Source organism: Xiphias gladius, chromosome 17 (genome assembly GCF_016859285.1).
Source record: "Xiphias gladius isolate SHS-SW01 ecotype Sanya breed wild chromosome 17, ASM1685928v1, whole genome shotgun sequence".
Taxonomy (NCBI): Eukaryota; Metazoa; Chordata; class Actinopteri; order Istiophoriformes; family Xiphiidae; genus Xiphias; species Xiphias gladius.
Genome location: NC_053416.1, coordinates 16,789,851 through 16,812,426, shown reverse-complemented (window position 1 = coordinate 16,812,426; position 22,576 = coordinate 16,789,851). Strand labels below are relative to the sequence as shown.

The window sequence follows — 22,576 nt, the reverse complement described above, 5'->3', positions numbered from 1 at the left end:
CTCAGTTTGTACCATAGGCTTTCTGTTAAAAAATTTAAGTTTTTAAGATCAACCCAAGATTTCCTGGGTGACATCAACAGGGTTATCTTGAATTGAGATAATTAATTAGAGCTGCAACGTTTAGTCAATCAATCGCTTACTCAGTAAATTGCCAGATTGTCAGAAATTGAATCAGTAACTATTTTCATTGATTTGATTTGATTTCTATTGACTGTTTCAGTCATTCTTCTAGCAAGAATGCCAGTCATTTTATGTTTACAGTTTCTCATCTGTGAAAATTTACTGTTTTTCTTTTTTGATATATATTTCATAAATAAAGATATGATTGAATATCTTTAGGTTCTGGACTGTTGGTCAGACAAAACCAGCAAATTAAAGTTATCACTGTGGGTTCTAAAAAATTGAGACCACCTTTTTCTTTTCTTTTTTAACTGTGTTTTTTGACATTCCTTGGACTAAATGCTTAATCAATCAATTGATAAAGAAAATATTCCTTAGTTTCAACCTTAAAATTAATTATATTTTCTGATTTGAAAAAGTTCCTCCAGAGCCAAATAAAACATTATATAGTGGGTCACACAGGCTGAGTTGTTCTAACACGACAAATAAACTGATTTTCATGTAAAATAGGTGGAGTACCCCTTTGTTGCAGATATTCAATATTTTAAAAGTCAATTAAAATGTTATTTAATAATTCCTGAACAACCTCAGAGAAACAAAAGTCATTAAATAATAATCCTATAATAATGACGCTGGGATTTATTTGTTTTGAATTTTAGAGGGTGGACGTACCTTGGTGTATGGGTTCTCCATCCAGGGTGGGTAAGTGGCCGTGGCCTCGTTGGAGTCTGCCTGGTAGTAGTAGAGGTTAAAGGTCTCCTTACAGCTGCGATGGTGGGTGCTCCTGGAAGAACACTCCATCATGGTGAACCGCAGTTCAACGTAAACCTGAGATGCTCCTCGACGCTGGATGAAGCCACTGCGCAGCCAGTGGCTGGATGAGCTGTCGGTCTGACAGATCTCATAGGTCCTCACGCTGTTGTTCTCCTCATCTAAGCCGCTTACTTCCTCCCACTAAGAGCAAAGAAGAGAAAAAAGGGTTGTCCAGTTGCACGTTAAAATGACATATGAACCCAGAATCTTGAGAACATTTTTTGGAGTCCACAGTATGTGAGAGCCGGCCAGGTGTGGATTTTCCTCCCCCTGAGCTGCAGCCCAGCTAGCAGGAATACTAGTCTCACTTGTCAAACAGAGCACATGACTGCACACAGCATCAAAGATGGACACAGCTTTCACCCCTCAAACACACTTTTAGACTAAAATGCAAGAAAACAGAGGGGATATCACAAACATATATGAACTGAAAACCCTCCACAGAAATCTACATTTGCTGGGGAGCCAAATACAATTGAAAAATGCCTTCATGTTTGACTTCTGAGTCAACAGCAAACATGTTCATCACCATTATGTTCCAAAGAGTGGGAAACAAGCAAGAAATTAACATAGTCAGGGCAGAATTTAGCAGATTTGCTGAACTTGAGGCTCAGAAATTCAGTTATGTAAATATGTAAATTTTTAAAAATCCATTTGCTGATGATGTCTTGGGTGAGGCAGAATACTGGTCTAAACGAATTACCGTGCAGCAGAGCACCGAGAACCAGGTCTGAATCACTTGAAGGGAGAATATTTCCCTTCTAATCCCGAGAAATAAATACTATGGACTTTGGCAGCACATATTTCTGGGAACAAAATGTTTTCTGTGATGAAGATGCACAAAACATCCCACAGGGCTCATCCGGACTTGACAAAAAACAGATAACAGAAAAATGGTTAAAAATGTGTTTTGAAAGCTAATCAGCCAGGGAACTATAAATATTGAGTTGTATGGTTTTACACCATACACACAGTTGTATGCAAATTTTGGGCAAATTTTTCTTGAATTAAAAAGATTTAAATCCAACCCCTGCAGCAAACAGACATTAAAAATGAGCCATTACATGTCAATGCTTTTTTATTTCAAGAACTTATGTATAGAAATATTAATTTAATTGTGTGTTAATACATGTAGCAGGGTTAATCCTGTGTTATTGCTGTTCACAAAAAACTTGATTCTGCAACTGTAGTTGGATACACATTACTGTTAAACCATGAAATTATATTGATGATTTCATTAAAATAGTCATTGCAATAAAATGATTACACTGGAGGTTTGACATGAATATTAGTTTTATCTGGTCTCTTTACAAAACGTGAATGCAACAGCTACAAAGCTACAAATATCTGCTATGAATCTATCACAGCCCTTCAATCCTAAAACTATATAACCATATAGCAATTACTTAATATCTGACTATATCAATTACTTTACTGACTACTTACTGACTACATCACTGTTCTATACTGTGTTAAGTTAGTGTTAAAGAACAACAATCCAGCCATGTTTTTTACAATGTGAAGCTTTTGATAAATTGCTCCAAACGATAACGGCTGCTAAAACCATTTAGAGACTGACTTTCTGTTTTGCTTTGCATCTTAATCAAAAGCACAGACACATTTGTTGAGTATTTCTGTCCAGTCCCAGAAATCTCCCTGCCAGCATTACTCTAACCATTTTCCGTCTGAGACATCAGCAAGTTGAGCAGTTTTGGTCACTGACGCTGCTGGCAAAAATACCCTAGCAACAACTCCTCAGTTGAACAAATTACAAATATGTCTTTTTCTGGCTGCAGTATGCAAAACTGTGGGCAGCCAGTGACTCCAACTCCAAGGCTGATGGGATATATCAAAGCATCTGCTTTCAATGTACTTTGAATCCAATATTCACTCTGGTGCTCTCTTTATTCTGTCATTTACCTGCCATATAAGGAACTCTTTTATAGCCAAAGTGACAAAGGAACAGCTGGAAGCCAAAAAATCCCCAGCCACCACAAGGTTTGTGTTAGGAATACAGATAACATAGTGAATGTGGGGTTACATACCTCGGGTTTGGCACGCGAGAAGATAGTCCATTTGAGATCAGAAGTCTCTGTCTTAGTGTTCATCAAGACCTCTGCAAGAAAAGATCAAAAATATATTATTACTCACTGCAGGAAATATAAAATTGACACACATTTACATTCAGAGAAACACAGAAATGAATTTATAATCAGAGAGTGGACATATTTCAAATCTCAAGGTCTTGCTTATACTGGGTTACGGGTAGAAGATGGAGTTTCAGCAGTCATTACAGCTACAGGAACATTCCCACTACCCTAAAATTGTCTTTCCACTCTTGTTTGTTTTTATTCCCCCTGTCCCCTCTGTTCCCAGAGACACACCATGCCTGTGGTCGCACTACTGGTGAAGAGTGTGCTTTTGTCCTGGGAGAGTAGGGAAAAGGAGTGAGAACAAGGGTATCGACCAGATTCACATAGATACAGACACACAGACACACACTCACTCACTCACACACACTCACAGAAATCAGAGAGAGACACACGTTCTGTATATAAAGTTTTCAGCCCTTCCAGTCACGATCTGTGATTACAATAGAATTGATTTTTTGTAATCTTTTAATGGGGCAGGCTGCCAGCTCACAAACAATTTGAGCAGTTCTGCATGATTCAATATCCCAATAATATCTGGGACCTGAAATGCATGTAACTTGAATCACAGTTAGGTTCGGGTGAAGGGACTTCTTCTCATGCGAGGACATCACCCCCCCCCCAGCTGTCTTAGCAGATTTTCTCTGTTAAATTCTGACTCATATTTATATTGATGGGATGAGGTTTCTGTCACAGACTGACTTTTAGAGCCCTACATGTTCCCTGCAGAAGCTCATCTCAAGGGTCAGGAAGTTTGATTTTACCAATAAACAAGATTAATGCGGCTCTCCTGTGTGCCATGATCGAGGAAAGCCCTTCCATGAAAATGGATGCTGGAGGAAAGGGGAGTTTCAGTGAGAGTTTATCATTGGGGTTATTAAAATGTTTTGTTGAATTAGGTTCCCAATATAAGGTCTGACAGTTAAGTCAGAATCCCTTGAGCCCACTAATACACATTCACACACACACAATACTAGAAAAAAAAGCATCTTTTCCCAGGTTACTTTTTATGGTTTCATTTTTCTCCAATTGTGGTTTCTACGGGTTTGTATTTTTTCTGTCACACATCCCTGATTTTAGTGATAATGCTTCAAATAAAGAATATTACAGTGCCTGACATCCACTGAAATCTATACTTTAAAATAAATTTGAAATTTTAAAAAGATTCACTTCCTTGTAGTGTTGCCTGTCTACTTAACTGTAACTGGCAAACAATGGGTTTTTACATTCATAAAAAAATGCTCTGAAAAATGCGTCACCCTCAATCCTGGACAAGTCCAAACTGTTGCTTTTTCTCAATTGTTTCAGATGCATTATTTCCACTTCCTACTTGCTATGACATGCTGCTCCGTTGTCCAAAACATCTGCTGTGAATACATGCATGTGAAAATCAAGTGCCTGATGTTAAACACAGATTCAGTGATTCCATCTGTAGTGATCCAAATGTGAGATTAGATAGCCCTGTAGTTCTTTAATAACACGACTTCTATTGGTTTAATAATGGCTTTTGCCATTTCCGAAGTTCCAATAATACTGCTCTACATTTTCAGAGATAATAATTATCTACCTACTATCTTTGTGCTGAACACTGAAATGAGCATTACACAGAATGTAGTCTAAAGCACCTCAACTAGAAATGTTCCCCATTGTCTGGACCCTCAATCTCATGAATCTTAAACTGAAGTAGTGGTGAAATGGTTAGTCCATTAATTGATTAGTTGATTGACACGATAGTTTAATAGCTGATCAAACAGTCTGGTTCCAGCTTCTCAAATGCGAGAATTCCCTGCTTTCCTTAGTTGGTTGGATTAAATGAACAACTTGAAGACATCAACTTGGGTTTTGGGAAATACTGATAAGCATTTGTCAAAAATAATCTATAGCTTAATCAATAATAAAAATAACCATTAGCTGTAGCCCTAGAGTAAAGAAAAATGCCTACAGTACATCTAATATATTTCATCAACACTCCTCCAATGTTTTTGATGACTTCCACTGGTCAACCCGATACCCTGCAACCAAAATCTTGAAAATTCATTTTAAATTACCTTAGTGTAATCCATATACCAGTGCCTAAATTAATTTTATTGCCTGTTCAATAAAACAAGTCCTATTGATTATAGTGAGTTTCGTCAACTGTATAGATGACTGTATAAGGGATAAGGGAACATAATAAAGATATGAAAGCTGTCAGGGACTTCTTGTGCTCTATGAATATATTTTCCACAACACCAACACTTGTAGTATTTTTCAAAAATAACTGCAATGCCTACGGTTATTAATCTCTGTGATCCTGTGGAAATGAGAGGCAATCACATTTACCACTTACCAGCCCTCATCCCAATGAAATACACATGAAGGCACAAATAAAAACCCCCTCAGGGTTAAAGCAGAATCTGACTCCTACTGAGTTACAGTTGTAGCCGTCCAAAAACAGACGTCATTGTTCAAAACTGCCATATGTTTAATAGTTGGTTAAAGATCAGATACTGCAGACAAGTGTGGTCTATTCACAATGGACTGAACTCAACACTAGAATATAAACTGATATTTGGAGATTCTAAGCACGTAATCTATGGTAAATCTGTTTATTGTTCCATCGTGCTTAATGCTCAATTTTTAATTTCCCTCACCGTTACAGTAATTCCAGAGTTGATCACAAGTCACAATTTCTATTAAAAAACGCATAAAAGTTCATGCTATGATAACTGTATTAAATAAATATATCATCCTCTTCCCCAATGCTATTCCTCCCTCAGAATGAAATATGTTTAACTGCAACACATCAACATTGTAATACAAAATAAGTAACCATTAAAAAGAACGAGTGTTTTAAGTAACAATATCTGGCGTTATCTGAGTCTTTATATCCTCGTTTTTTCTATAATGAATTCAATGATCACTCAATCACACCCACCGCTGCTCATATCTTAGCTTCTGCTAATTTAATACATTTCCTCAAAGAACCCACACACAGGCAAACACAGAATTCATACCCTTCTCAACCCCTCTCTCTGTTGTACAGCAACATTACTTAAATCTTTTCTTATTACATTCCACTTCAGTGTCATTTTCTTGTTCCCATTCCCAGGGTGACCTGTCTCATGCAAAGCATATGAAAGTGAGGTAAATGGTAACTGTAACTTTAATCAGTGACTTCCCCCTCTATATCTCCCTATGTTTCTTGCACAATCTACTCATTTTACTCTTTCTGCGCAAACTCCCTGTAAAGAAACACAAACATGCCTCTCCTCCTCTTCCATTTCAAAACCACAGAAGCCCACCAGTTTTATAACAACAATCCGAGGCAATAAAGAAAGAAAGTCTTCAGATAGCAGAGAAAAAGAGGAGAGAGGTGGATGAAGAGGATAATTGGGTGGCAAAATTCAGGCCGGTGCTTTTCCCCGCGTTTGGTCCGCCTCGAGTCCACTCCAGCATAATTTAAAACACTCTTATAATACTCAGGCTCCAGTGTGGAGACTGCCTTGTCTACACCTTTCATATGAACACCTGCCTCTTTTTTCATATGGTGATTTTGTTTTGTTTTTTTTCTCTGAAGGAGTGGAAAAGAAACACCACGCCCCAGGCTTGGTAATCACTGTTTATCGCTGCTCTATCATTAAGGTTTATGAGACAGGATGCGTGAGTGTGAGTGTTTCTATTATGTGCATGCACGGCCTTGCCTTTCACTGAAGTAGATTCAAGCTTAAGTCCTGTTAGAGGAAGCCAGCGTTTCCCCTACATTCTTTCAGCAGCGGTGGCCACCCACCGCCGGAAAATTGCCCCAAGTGCTAGAAAAATGTGGAAACAATGGAAATTCGTCATCCGGCCATATTTAAAACCCAAAACAAACAATTGTACAGTAATTACAGTACAATTGTCCACATTAAGAAACACTAGAGAAGTCTAAACTGATACTGGCACTGGCAAGAACACTAGGACTGAGCCTTGAAATTATAATTATGAAACAACTGTTTCAAAATATATTATATATAGGCATTATTAGCCAATATTTGTTTTCAAGTAAAGATAGTGAGAGGTGAGTGAGTGAGTAGGTGGGTTGAGATATCAGTATTAAAATGGTGCAGTTTTATTTTTATCATCATGTCAGGAAAAGCAGAGGGAAAATGCATTAAGTTCTCTGTATGAAAAGCAGATAACAATGGAAAATGTTGTACACAGTTTTCTTTTGAAATGTAAAACCTGACACTGTAAATGTCAAATTCGAAATCTGGACCCGTTTGATCCGAATCCCTTTTCCTTTTTAAAAAAATTGTAACTTCACTTTGGTGTTAATTTCTACACTGCGTGCCATTTCCGTCCCTATTTTCCACTTTCTCTGGGGCTCTGGCGTGTGATAGGGAAAATATAGGTCTATGAACATTTGCCCTGTTTCTGTTACAATTAGACCTCATTTTAATTAAAGAAACAGAATGCCAATTACCCTCACACACCTAGAGAAATGTAGACAGAGGGGAAGAACAGGGATGATGAAAACATCAGAAGAGGAAGACAAGTTTGAAGGTTTGGGATTTAAAGATGACAGATGCATAAAAACCAGACTGTCTTATCAGTGCATTTGCCAATATTACAGCTACAGTCATTAGGCTATACTTGTTCTCAGTGTGTAGTTTTTTTTAAGTGCCTGGTTGGCTAACATGAAGCCATGACACGTTGATAACATCCTGGTGTCATTATGATGTATTTCTGTACTGTCAATACTTTCCTTTTATATCATGTCTTCCCAATATACAATATCATTTACGTGTAATCAATGAGTAACCTAATTATTTCCAGATAAAGACATACATATTTCGAGTCTGTGAAATACACTATTTTATATCATAATCTAATCAATACAAGACACAGAAATGTAATAATTGATAAATTGCTAAGCTAAGGAATCAAATCTGCATAACATTTGTTTGGTGGTTTGGGACTTAAATCTGCTCCCTTCCAATGCTCGATATGAAGGTTTGTCCTGTTTCTTGGAGTAGTGAAATAATTCCTCAATGGGAAAGTTAATGTCGCCCAGGTTTCACTCAGAACCTCGTGTGTTTCAGCAGATAAAGCCACCACATGTTAAAAATTCTGCAAAGCTAAAAACTCTGAGATCAGGCATGCTTATGGGATGTTCTGGTGCCTCAAGCAATTTGATACCTCCATGTTTCACATTTAAAAGAAATGGAGTACTTTTGCCTTTTGTTAAATATGCTTATTTGGTTTTTTTTTTTTTTGGGGGGGGGGGGGGTTGGACAAGAATTACATGAGAATATCAATACCAATCTCATGATGAAAAAAAGGCACCTACCAGCAGCTCATAAACTCACTAATTAAAATGGTCTATCCTCCTGGTTGAATCCAAACACCCAGAGCTAGTTGTTTCCCTTGTTTCCGATCATTGTGCAAAGCTAAGCTGAACTACTGCTGTAGCTTCATGTTTATAGTACAGACATGAGAGTGGTATCCTCTAGCTTCTCTAACTCCTGGAAAGAAAGTAATTAAGTGTATTTCTCAAAATGTCAAACTAATTCTTTTTTTTTTTTTTAAGCCTTAATTTTGGTCATTTTCTCTCCATATTAACATTAGTAAATGTTCCCAAGTACGGCCAATATTCACACATTGATAACTATAGGTAAAATTATTGAGGCTGTTTATATTAGAATTAGTTTGATGGATTATAGCTGCTACTACAAAAGTTAGTGAAGTTTGTTTTGTTTGTAGTAGTAATTTCTTTGCAGGAGTTAATGAACTTCATTATACTGTAGGAATGATTGTTTACCCACTATTACTGACCACATGCTACAAACAATATTGTTGGTTAATCTTTAAAAATGGTAATTTTATATGTCTTTGGCACTCAGGTTATCTACTATAGTGCACATGAAGAATGCAAATGAAAACAAAAAATGATTTTCCTTCACGTGCCAGCTTTCCAGTGTTGTTTTTGTGAGTGGAGGTCAGTGTGTGTGAACATAAATGTTTAGAAATATATGCACTGAATTAGTGTGTGTGTGTGTGTGTGTGTGTGTGTGTGTCATTGACAAGAGTTGTGTCTAGTGAGATTAGACCTCAGCTTCCTGTGGTTCCTGTCCCCTTCCCGTCTCCTGGCCTGGTGGGAGCCGATTTACCTCTTCGTCTACTGTATAACAAAAGCCTAAGCTACTTTAAGGGTCATGGAATAGTGAGATGAAAGGAGCAAATGTGAGATGAAGAAAAGGCTTTCCTGTTTGACACTTTTTTCTTTCTTGTCCATGAGGGATGGATATCAGTAAGTTTTGTGGTTGGTCTCTGTCCCAGGAAAAGGATGTGACCTAGTTAGGGAGGAAGCTTCATACTGGACAAAAACCAAAGATACTACTGGAGAAGATCAAGATAGCTGTGAATTAAACTGACTGACCTAGACCACTGAGGATTAGGTAAAGGTCTACGATACCTGACCTCTTACATATACATGGCCAGCAGAGATTCGCTATAGTGATATGTATCACTATACATATGTAATTTTCAGGTGAAGATGTGTTTTCCCCAAGTACGTCAGTCTCAGAGTTCACACTGGAGAGCTTGTTTGAGAAATCAGATGACTTCACTTCCTTAGCTAATAATAAATTCAGTACAACACTAAAAGTGTTTGATTTCTAGTTGATGTTCAGCTGCACGTATGTTCTGATTACCTGGCAAATCACCCTTTTAATCTTTTCTAATTCTTGCTCAGTGTTAAATATCAATACACCTGTGTATCATAACAGCTTTCGAGATTTAACAAAAGCTTCTCCCTGGTGTTAGAATACAAAACAAAAGTAAATTAATACAGGTAGGTGCATCTGTGATTCATTGCTATTCCCTTTTAATGAATTGTGGCAAAGTAGATGGAAAAAAATGTTGCATTATTCAAGTCGCACAAGTTCAAAGAGAATATTTACTTTAATCACAGTGGTATAAAAAGTTTTAACCGTCACATAAAATGAGAGGCTAAGGTTAAGAGGATATGAGACATCGACGTGGTTCTGTTCCTTTTATATTGCCGCCTGCGAGTAATGAGTTTTGACCTGTAGTGTTGACTGTTGAACAGCACTCGTGCATCTTGGACTCAGACAGCCTTTTTTCCCCTTAAACAAAATTCACATAGCTGTGAGGCCAAAGATATTCCCAAAGAGGCTACACTAGATGAATAATGAACATTATGTATGGAAAGGTAACGTGTAGGACAATAGGAACTGACTTATATTGGCAAAGAGAAGTAAAAGCAATACATTTTAACATTTAATTCTCAACAAGATGCAAGGAAGGGAAAAAAATGACTTCTTTTCTCTGGGTAATTGTTAATCATTCAGAGTTCGATTCTAAGCAAACACGTCAAAGAACTTCAAGGTTTAAACACATATTTTTGCGCACTCTCTCTCATGCAGTATGATTGATCAAATTGCTTTGCTTTAAAGCATTTTTCAGCTTCTTTGGAATATTGATCTGCCACTGAGTAAATTCACCTCCCACTACTTCCAATTAGGGGCGCTGCTTTCTCAAGCCCTCTTCAAAAATAACTCAACTGACTGCTCTCTTGAGAACATTGTTGCAGGCTACACCAACTCCCTGGTGGCTTCCTGATACAGAATCCTATAAGGGGAGGAATAAACTACAAAGGAAAACTTAAAAAGACCTCTTTTTAAAAAAATCATTACATTTTGGGAGGGTGTGCTGCACTTCTCAAAACGTCGGCAGTTCCACAAGCCATGCTACCTTTAAATAAAGAATACTGTAAAGGTAAAAAGAGGCAAGACTTGAGATGATGGCCAAATTAGAAAGTAGACAAACCATTGATGTGTGATCTATTGGTTTTTGAGGTAGGCCATCAGATGAATCAATTCCACTGTAATCCGGAGACTAATTTCATTATGAAAATCCACGACCAAGGCTGCAACTAGCTGTCATTTACATTATTAGTTTTTTGGTTCATAAAATGTCAGAAATAATTGTGAAAATTGACGTTATAATTTACAACAGCCCAAGTTGACGTCTTAAAAATGTCTTTTTTTTTGTCAGACTAACGGTCCAAAACCCAAAGATATTCTGTTTACAAGAATTTATGACAAAGAAAAGCAACAAAGCCTCACATTAGCACAGCTGGAAACAGAAAATTTCAGGCATTTTACACATTAATGACTTAAATGACTAAAATAACAAAATAATAACAAAAATAATAAATTTGATGATCAAAACAGCTGCCATTTAATCTTCCGTCGACTGAGGAATCGATTAATTGACTAATCATTAAAGCTCTTTCCATAATATTTCATCCCTTCTAAACCACTCTCCTCTCATATCTTTCATTCTTCCCTTATTATTTTAGCTTGTTTTCTCTTTCCTCATCATTCATTACCTCTTTTCCTTACATTCCCTGTCTCAGACGATGCTACCTATTCTTGCTGCTGTAGATGGGAGGAGGAAAGTCCCTTAAACTGTTGGTTTTGTGTATTGATTAGTGTAGCCAGACATATTTTTATTCATCAGTATGTACACAGTGATACTACCGGAACCTTGCTGAATTAGGAAAATATATATAAAATATATAATAAATATAATTCTACAGTATTAATTCAATTTATTTAATATGCAAAAAAAAATGCAAACATGGTGAAACAAGGAATGCCTTGTTTTTGTGACCTCTACACCTGTGAGCTCTAATCTTTAAACCAATGCCATAACCTATTCTAAACTTAAAAAACATATTTAATTTCTTTTCAAAGGCCTTGATGCTAAAAAACAGAAAGGCAAGTGCCTGCGTAAATTGATGTGTACATTTCAGCACCTCGGTTTTAAGACAGTGATGTAAAATGATTTAAAATTGTCACAAAGTAAAAGGTTTTACTTGGTTAGATGCTATCAAAGACTATAGTCTGTACAACTGTAGTGGAGAAGAGAAAATGGGATAAACAAAAACTGTAGTTAACATCAGAGAAAGCAGTTTAGATTTGAGATTAGAGTTGGCAGACGAAACAACACATTTCCATGTCTGACTGCAAATACACAACATAAAATGTAATTTACAACCCATTCAGACTAAAACAGTGTTGCTGGTTAAACCGGCATTGAGGATCTAACCTGCATCAGCCGACCCTCCTTTTGACCAGGGTTTGACTGGGATTTGCTGCCCTGCTTTGGTGAACCAGCGTTGCTACCAGGAATGGAATTTAATTATTTGGCACTGACGTTTAAATGTCATTTAATGCAGCTCCCAGAAAAAAAGACAAAGACGGAAAAAGTGATAGAAATAGAAATTGTCCACGTGGGCGATCAAGAGAGGGAGTGTGCAGATGGACAGACCGAGAGGTGAAACTGAAACCTAACTTTTATCTGGTAAATAATTCAATATAATTCATGTTATTCTCAGGTTTATCAGTGAAATGCAAATGTGGCAGCTGTTTCATATGAATGGGTCTAACTCAGGTCGAACACGTGTTGAGTTGACCTGCATCATACGCGGGTCTGCTGTCTGAAAGTGGTTTAAGATAGAAAGTTGTCAAAATCTTGTTGCTCTTTTTTTACAACAGCACCAAGATCCTCATGAGCCAAATTCAGGTCTGACAACTTAATACAGACTCTTCACTTCTCTATGCTTGCGAGCTATCGCATATTCTCATACTGTGGTCAAAACTGCTCTTAAATTTATGCTCTTTAAGTTTGGCTATCTCCTTTATAGAAGGCTTGTGGACAGCTGTTCATCTGCAAATCCAGAGAACTGAGCTATTTGCTGTGTCTTTCAATAATTAGACCAGATAGCTTGCCAGTTAGATAACTACAGATTAATTATTAACATGTTTGTCTCAAGTGTCATTTAAACATGAATACAAAAGACTGGGATCCATTCCAAAATATTGTAAAGTTCAACTACAGGCCTAGAATGAGAGAGAGAGAGAGAGAGAGAGAAAATATAAGATAAAATAATATATAACGGGTGACCTATCTTATTTCAGACCTGAAATCCCACATAACTACATCTACTGCTGTAATGCATCCAACAAATTCTCCCTGAGCCCCCAAAATGTATATTGCTGTTCTTAAAACAGAGTTTTTATCAAAGCCTTTACTAAAGTAGAGTCTACACTTCATTTTGGAAAAAAACAAAACAAAACAAAAACAAAAAAAAACACACACACACACACACACACACACACACACACACACACACACACACACACACACACACACACACACACACACACACACACACACACACACACACACACACACACACACAGCTTTCAGTGACTAATCTGCTGTGGGAGGTGGACAGCATGAAGCTAACAGTGCAGACTCCAGATAAATAAACCATCTAAGGATTGACACATTTGAGTAGATATAAGAGACACTCTTTGAGAATTTTCTCTTTTATTCTGACACATAACACTTTTTCATATTCAACCAACAACAGACACACTGAGAGCTAATTCTATCCATCAGTTTATGTATTGCTCCTTACAAGCCTGCTGACTGGGTTCTGTGTGGTGGTGACTATATGTACATACATATATATATACATATAAATATATAATAAAGAGAGACTCGTCTTTGGATGTGAAGCCATTTGTTAGAGTACAAAGAGCATAATTTTCCACCCTCAGCCATTTTGTGTATTCAGCAAAAGGTGAATTCAGTAGTTTACACACTATTGAATTTCAAAAACACGTTTTTTCCAATTTCAGAAAAATGGACCAAGTTTAATAATACAATGACTCTTCTTCAGTGATTGGACAGGCTTGAGTGGAGATAGCAATTAGTTAAAATTGAAGCATGGTTATATGGGGGAAGGCAAAAAGTACAAGATTTTGTGTGCAGCACTCCTTAAAAATAAGATAGCAAGCTGCCAAAAAAGGGTGTTTAAAGCTTCTTTAACTGAACTGACCTATTCCGTGACTCTTTCTTAAAGTTTTTAGCTGTGTGCAAGCTGTAGGAGGGCAGTCAGTGCGCAAGAATGTCTTTGTTATGGCATATATAACAGAGCCCACTTGGTTCAGCGCAGTATATTAAAGCAGGCGCTGGGTGACCTACTGAGGCCGTGTGTATGCATGAGGGTACAAGCAAATGTGCACGTGTTCTCTAGGTTGATGTTGAACCAAGTGAATTGCATTTTAACTTAAAATTGGCATATCAAACAGAAGATGTAGGTCAAGCTATGACGCAGGGAAGAAAGTATCCCAGACTCGAATCGACACACGTCTGCTGATGGTGCATGCTTTGAGCAGAGAAATTTTGCACATCCAGCCTCAGACGTCTCACCAGCCTCATTTTGTCTTTTCCCCTTCAAATGTTCTTCTGGTTTTGAATGTAGCAACAAAAACATCACAAGGAATAAGACAACAATGGCATGTAGAAATGCTTCACAAAAGATTTTTCCAATACAATGGTATGCCTCAAATAACAGCTGTGATTAGTGTGCAAGATAAATGAAAAAGATGGACGTGAGATGGATACTTCCTTTATCTGTTGTTGTCTTCTAATTAAAGGCCTCTTTAATCCCTTTATTATAATCACATATTCAGTCTATCACATAAAAAGAGGTGTGACAAATTAAAGGAAAACCCTTTATAAATGAGTGGAGAAACATAATGAATGCAGATGCTTCCACACAAGTGCACTGCATGGTACAACTAAGCAATTAACTTCCAATCATGCTCTGTTACATGTATAAAAATACTGTGCAGGCCCAGTTGATTCTGATTTTGTATCAAGATGGCAAGAGGAAAAGATCTAAGTGACTCTGAAAGAGGGTTCATCACTGGGGAACGGATGGCAGGAGCTTCAGTCACACAGACTGCTCAGCTGGCTAGTGTTTCAATAGAAACAGTGACAGAAACAGTGACTCAAGTGACATCTGCATTTAGATCTAAGGGAAAAACGTCAGTAAATAGGGTCGGAAATTGTGGTCGACACCACATATTTGATAACTGCGCGTGCATTAGTGCAATGTGTAAAGAAAAAAAGCAGTAAATCTTCCTCAAGTGACTGAGAATGTCAATGCAGGACGTGAGCAGACTGTTTCAGCAAGATGAGTCCGTTGACAATTACACAGAGATGATATTATAGTTGGGTTGCATTGAATATACCACCTCATTAAAAAGATGAATGCAAATTTGAGCATTCAGTTGTGCTAAAACTATAGGCACTGGTCTACAGAGATGTGGAAAAAAGTGATATAGTCAGATGAGTCATCCTTAGACCATATTTGACAAGTGGGCGAGTGCATGTGTGGCTTACACCAAGAGAACCGTACACGCCTGAATGCTTGACCCCTACAATGATTGGATCCGGTGGCTCTGTTATGTTGTGGGGGCATTTTGCTGGCATGCTTTAGGTCTACTTTTCCCTTCAAGCCTCAATTATACTGCCATGCAGAAGCGCACACGGACAGCTGTGGACACCATGGATGCATAGCTCTTATTATACCGCTTGGTGCGGACCATGCGCAGTTGGTGTCCTTGAAATTGGAGGTACATGGACGTCCTCGCGTACACCCTCTGGTGATGAAATTTAAGTCACTCTGACCCTCGCAGACCCTCGCGTACTTCCGGTTGCAGAAAGTATAACACTAGCCTTAGAGGGAAGCGCCACGCCAATTCAATACAAAGTTGTTGATGATGGAACATCGGGAGTGGTCTCTTCCAGGTTGACAGTGTCCCCATCCATAGGGCACAAGGGATCACTGAATGGTTTGATGAATATGAAAATGATGTGAATCATATGCTATGGCCTTTGCAGTCACAGAATGATTACAGAATGCAAATAGGCAATACACATACTTTGCTCATTATGCAGTGTGCAGGCATGCACATACTTCCAACCTCCTTGCCCGCACTTGCTCTCTCTGTTTCGTTGACTCACACCGGTCTCCCCATCTCTCCTTGATTCACTTCAAAGAGAACCCCCATCCCTCTAAAAGTGTCATTCTCCTTGGTGCTTATGGCTGATAGGCTGCGACCTCATTCCCTCTCCACTGCAGCCTGTCCCCATTGTGTCCCACTCTCAGAGAGTAGTGTGTGGGTGGAGGACAGAGGGGCTCTCCAAAGTGAATGCCTGACATGGACGTATGGGCTGGGGGTGTATCCTCTCACCGAACTAAACTATCATCCACCTGCAATTCCCGGGTGCCATACACATCCCTCTCCAAGAGGGGAAAGGGAGAGAGAGACAGGGACTGAGAGTACTTGTGGCACTTGGATGCCTGTTTAACTCCTGAGGAAACTAATCATCGGATTGAGGATGATGGGCTACAGGCTTTCGAAGAGGGGGGAGGGTGTTGCTTTAAATGCAAATCCCTTTCTTATAAAAATCGGTTCCGTCTAAAAGGATTTCTGGGAAACGATCCACATTTCCACGGCAGGGGAGACAGTCAGCAAGAGAAAACAGCATAGCACCAGTCAAACATCAAGGAGACAGAGGACGTGGAAAGAGTAGCAAAAGAAAAGGCTACATGTCCTCAAAGGGAGGAATCGGGGCTCAAGTGAGGCCTCCTAGATAAAAACGTCCTTTCTGCATTTGAGACACTTAGTAAGTTCTGGTTTAGATTGTGAAGAATTATGCTAGTCATCATGCTATTTATGCAATGGAGGAGTCAGGAGGTTAAAGAATAAACAGCAGACTGTGTACAATATGTGAGAAAATCCGCCTTTTTGAGAGTTTTTGAGGGTTGATCTCAGTCTTTCCATCCACCTAAAAGCGGTCTACTATCATCAGATAATAAAAATATGAGTCCTGAATGTTGTGTTTAATTCTATATTAAGAAGCCTGTTACATTTTGTGTAGCTGATTGGATATTAGCAACTGGCGAGTGTTGCAGTACTTGTTTAAGGCAAGCTACAGATTTGTGTTGGCCTACCCACCTGCTTCCTTCCAACAACTACCAATGAACGGCAATGCACAAAAATTTTCAGTAAGCCTGTGCTTGTGCAGAAATTTGGGCACCTTAGGCAACAATATAGCAGCTTTTATGATGGCAATTACGGACTATGGATTTTTTTACAATATGTTTTAAATCAGGTAACTCTAATGGAAACTGTCATCTCATTACTCCCACGTTGCCCCTAGTCCATCTACTTTGCTGTGTGAGCTCACTGTTCAGAACAGAGGCTACACATTGATAATTTCAAAATATTAATGTCAGCTCTTTTATATAGGGTTGCTTTGGTTTGAGAGAGAGTGATATGGAACAAACAGCGCCTGTGTGTAAAGTTTGCAAGAGACAGGATTCCACTTCACCCCCTTTCGACCTACACAAGCTCAAAAGTGCTGTCGATGTTTTTCAATCCAACAAGACATGCCCATGTAAACAATTAACACTAGCAGCTGCACTCCCTTGTTTTATACTATGTGAAAAGATGACTAGCAAAAAGGAGATAACAGCTGCAGTAACATACGATAATGGAGAAGAAACACTCCCCATTGCTAGTGCAAAGAAAGATGGGTTTAAAAAGTTGTTCTAAACTGTATGCCATGAGTACAAGCCACGCAGCCAAATTTTTGTTGAAGAGACACTGCCTTATCTTGACCGCCTGGCTCAGCAGACAGTCACAGATAAACTTCAGAATCTCAGCTATTTCTACTGATCTACAGTGAAGTTGCACGAACACGTGTAACCTTATGAGCCTTATGGTGTATTTCAAAGAGTGTTTCCATCCACCTGTCTTAATGCACATTTTCAATTTATGCGTAAAAAAAAAAAAAAAAAAAAGTATCAAAGTGTGATATTTTAAAAAATTGAGAAAAAAAGTAGAAATATTGCAAAAAGCTTTTTTACATTTGGCTTGGGAGGAAAAACTGGTGTATTGATAAAAGCAAAATGTGAAAGCTCATTAAGAACGGACTAAGCAAATTTATTATCATGTGGTGTATATGAAGCATTTGACTTATTGTCACTGAAGCCTCTGCTGCACTGGAAAGACTGGGGCAAACAAAAACATCAGATCTGTGTGGACCAATAAGGAGACCATCTTCAAATTAATACATACAAAACAAACATAAATGCCATATTTCCATCAAATGCTATAAAATGCCAACAAGCCATGGAAACTGGATAAAACATCACTTCTGACAATGGTGTTGATATCATTAAAGCTCTGGACCTGAACAGGTGGAAGAGATTGTCGTGCGCTGTCACTGGCTGTATCTTGCCATTGGTAAGAGAGAGAAACTGTATGTGTAAGGAATAAAGAAGGGCAGAGAGAAAAACAAAATGGGTACTTTATGTGTGGGATGATAGGGAACCTTTATAGCTTACATTTATAAATTCAAATATGTTTTAAAATTGTAGTAGGGCCACATTGGTAAGACTTATTAATACTGGATAAATGCATTTTCAATCTAAGAGCTTCGTTATAATTTTCTGTACATTATACATTTTTTATATGCAAGGAGAGGCAGAGAAAGAGTGTTTGTTTTTTCTCTACGTGAGTGTGAGTGCTTGTGTTTGAGTGTGTGTGTGTGTGTGTGTGTGTGTGTGTGTGTGTGTGTGTGTGTGTGTGTGTGGGTGTGTGTGTATTTGGCAATGTGTGTGCATCCTCGTTACTAATTTCCACCCAAAGGTTGTTATTAATTTCGAGCCAAAGTAATTATCTGATCAAGAGGTCTGTGTTTTAATCTTCATGGAGACAGAAGGAGGAGTGATCCATGCGCTCAACAAGCAAGTGGTGTGTGTAAGTGAGTCATTTATCCTTTAGCTGGAAAAGGAGGAGAGATTTGGCAGCTGTGAGCTTCATCTGCCCTCCCATCAGTTCATTACAGAATTCCCTACTAGGTGGAGAACAAGAGGGATGATGATCCAGAGTGTGCTGGCAGAGGAGCGGATGATTACCCAAAACATGGAAACCAGACATCTTGTTCACACTTGGTGAGACACAGGTGTTCTGGAGTCAGTCGACAAGGCGCTACGACCCCTTAGCCTTAGCCTTAGTCTACATCCCTGTTCTCCACTTCGAGCAAGTGCTGCAGCTGTTTGGAACCCGGATCTTGTAAACATTCAGCAAGGGGGAAACAGAGCCAAGTAGACAGCGACTATTCTAAAGGATTTTTAGGGGACATGTTTGATCATTCTGCCAGCAAAAACCTGCAGGACATGACTTCCCAAACATAGATCTGAGGTTAAGTATCTTCTGCTTTGAAACCTGCAGCCGCAGCTGAAGAAGAAGCTACAGCTTCACTAATGGCCTGATCCCTGGCTCCCAGAAAACTCTGACCAAAATGAAGTCACTGGGAAAATCCCAGACTTCTCTCCAAATACAAAGTCAACAGTGTTTTCCCCGCAAGAATTCAGACTCAGTAGCTGCGGTAATTTAACATCTTTTTTTTGAAGGGTGAGTATACACGAGCGGCAAATCCAAGCTTGAAAACCCCCTTAAGAAATCCATGGGTTATGTCACGTACTGTACATCCATGTGTTTGTACAGCCTGTAGTAGAAGCCATACCGTAAGTCCCACCCGTAATAAGAAAAGTCAGGGCAAGAAAATGCAGCTGATACATAACGTCCAGCCTCAAACCAGACGCATCTGACAGATTTGTGTTCCTGCCACGTACAGTATGTGAAGCCATGTATGTTCATGGTGTTCCTGTTTACAACAACTGTTGACTGGAATGAGCAAACTTGGGGACAAGGTTCATTGTTAAAGTTTTTGTCAGGGCAAATTTATTTAAGTTTTGGTTGCAAACCCCTGGCCTCACATAGGAGTAATTGTTGGAATTTAGCCAGAGAAATGGTTGTTTTGTCAAGATTTTGTTTTATGTTAATTTATGTACTGTATATATGTCCATTCGTCTTCGTTTAGTGACGCTTACCAATGAGGGAAAATTAAATCTAGAAAACATGCTTGTTATGCCTCAATGAAGCAACATTGCTTTAAGCAGCTGTGCGTAAGCAAACAAACTGTACCTACCAGAAAAAAAAGCATTCTGGAGAATAAAGTGTAGCCTTCACAGGAACATAACCGCATGCAGCCTACACAGCAGTAAGGTACTTTTAAAAACCCTGCAGTTCAACAGCTCTTAAAGAAACACAGCTGTGATCCTGTGATCCTCAGTAAACAAAGGCCTATTATTTCCAAAGACCATTTTCTATCAAAAGATTTACAGAAACATTCTTAAACTCAAATCAATTTTCATTTCACTCTGTAGAACTGAAACTTCCCTGTTAATGCCTGAAAAAGACTGAGACACGGCAGGAGATTAAAAACTAACACATAGCCCTCTGATTTTTCAGTGTGGCTCACTGAAACTCAGTCCTCCACCCCTGAATTAAGAAAATTATCCAGACACTGGCCGTGATGTTAGGCTGATGATGCCGAGCTATACTCGCCTGAAAAACTAGGCAATTTGCGACCGTCATTTTCTTTTAACATTACGAAAGATAATTTCAGTCTTTCAGTCCTGTTTGTCCTTCCAGTGTTCACAAGGCCAATCCATACCACTATGCTCATTATTGTCAAATCTGCTGCCAGAAACTAATCCAAATTATGATCCAGATTTTATATTTGACTCAAAGCATTAGAGGTTTTTCTTCAAGTTAAATGTAAAAGCTAAATTGCCTCATGTAGATCTCTACATCACTCCACAGGAATCACTCCAGTCCCGTATTAGCCTCCATGCACTTAATGTCTTAGTATTGATTTAAGGGTAACCAGGTTAAGGACCGCTTAGGATGCAGCCTAGGAACTTTTTTGATGGTTTTAAAGTGAAATCTAATAGTCACATCGTCTTAGAAATGGCCTTCCTGAAGATATCAGGGGGGTAAAACCAATATTTCTGTCGTTTCGTATTTCTTCTTCTGATTTCTTTTAAAATAAACTAAATAAATCGATCACATTGGGATTAGTGCTATGCCTGTCACATACAGTGCTTCTGATCAATCTTCCCCAGAGATTTCGGTCAAGTTCTCGAGAAAGGCTTGCATAGCTTGCTTTTAAAATTACTTGTGGTTTCACTGCACTTACTCCGGGCGAGGAACGGGATGTAATACTAATTGGACATCCCACTCAACCATGTAACCACAGAGAAACAAGTCTAGGCAGCATTTGAAGAGAGAAGAAGAAAGAGAGAGAGAGAGAGAGAAAAAAAAATCTAAACTCACCTTCCTCTGTGGAAGCCAGACGAGCCCAGCTCAGGAAGATGCACCCCAGATGGACGATGCTCCAGTATGTCAGCTCCATAGCGGTGTTGCTAAATGATACAAAATGAACCGGTTGTTTCCGTTTTGCCTTGAATTACAAATCAAGTGGCACCGGCAGCTCGGCTGTGCACTCACCGACCGCAAACCAGTCCGCATTTAAAGTGGACTTCAGTTCAGAGAGCCTCGCGCTGTGGACAAAACACTGCAGTAGATTAACACACTCAAGCTAGGTGCAGTTACCAGCCGATTGTGAACATAGAGCCCAGTGTGATACGCTTCCGCAAACAGCAAGTGTTACTGGTGGCGGACTGGAAACTTCTCCGTGTTGGCCAACTTCGCAGTGTGCTGAAAGTCCAGGCGTAAAAACCACTGTCAGAAACGAAGCACGGTGCCGCGGCTCTCCTCCCACCTCAGTCCTCTGTCAGCACAGGGGGTGCGTGGCTGGACCTTGTTGTATTCTCGGCTCTAATAAGCTCTCTGTGCTCCACACGACTTCTCCCAAATGCCGCCCCCCCCCCCAGCCCCCCAGCTCGATGACCGAGCAGGTTGAATCTGCAACCAGGGCACCTCACTGCACATCTGTTAAATGCAGAGCTAATCCTCGTTATCAGTCGGTTCACGCCTTCTTCGACATCTTCTCGTCATGTTCGGCCAACAATCCGCCAAAGTCCCTTCGAGCACCAGACTATTTTGGCTGCGGGGGAAAAACAAATCCACGAGAGGTGGCGGGGATGTTGCGCGACAGGTCTAGCCTGGCCTGGTTTTACGGGAAAAATGAGACTGAAACTGAAGGAAAATGTCTCTTGTTTGGTCTCTGGATAAGTGAGCGGGCTGGAGGCGCAGCAGGTACTAAAAGTTGTGTTGGAGAGTAGCTTGTAGGAATGACTACAGTGAACTGGTCACCGAAGATTGCATCGTCGCATCAAACACTGTGAGGAACGGCAACGGCAAGCCCCGCCCACTCCCGTTTCCATAACAGCAGAATCAAGAGCACGCGATAAGTATAGAATTTCCGGAGACTGCCTTCAAAATAAAACCTATATTACCAAGCCTTTGGAAAGTAGTCAATGCCCTAAATGTCCTAAAAACACAATTCAGTTGTGTTTAATTCGGTTTTGCTTTTTAAAAGTGACTCTTTTGATTCTGTGGGCTATGTATACTCATGCTATTTCCCTGGACTGATAGGTGTGCTCATAGTTGGGTTGCTGAACAGGGCAACCAAAAACAGGCCCAGGGGCCCGGGCAGTCAGGGGGCCTCCTTTCTTCACCTGCAAAATATCCCAGAAAGAGACACAAAATGACCTGAGGCGCAAAACATCTACAAAGAGATGCAAAAATGTCACAAAG

The 22,576-nt window shown here is 39.3% G+C and overlaps 1 protein-coding gene across 1 annotated transcript in view; it reads right to left on the bottom strand.

Moving 5' to 3' along the window:
* ephb4a (eph receptor B4a) overlaps positions 1-22,175 on the bottom strand; it is a 35,569-nt gene extending 13,394 nt beyond the window's left edge. The window contains exons 1-4 of the mRNA XM_040149941.1: positions 21,365-22,175; positions 21,191-21,279; positions 2,979-3,049; positions 793-1,074 (exon numbers count right to left, since the gene is read on the bottom strand). Coding sequence (XP_040005875.1) covers positions 793-1,074; positions 2,979-3,049; positions 21,191-21,269 — 432 coding nt within the window. The 5' untranslated portion in view covers positions 21,270-21,279; positions 21,365-22,175. The remainder of the gene's footprint in view (positions 1-792; positions 1,075-2,978; positions 3,050-21,190; positions 21,280-21,364) is intronic.
* Between the last annotated feature and the right edge of the window lie 401 nt (positions 22,176-22,576).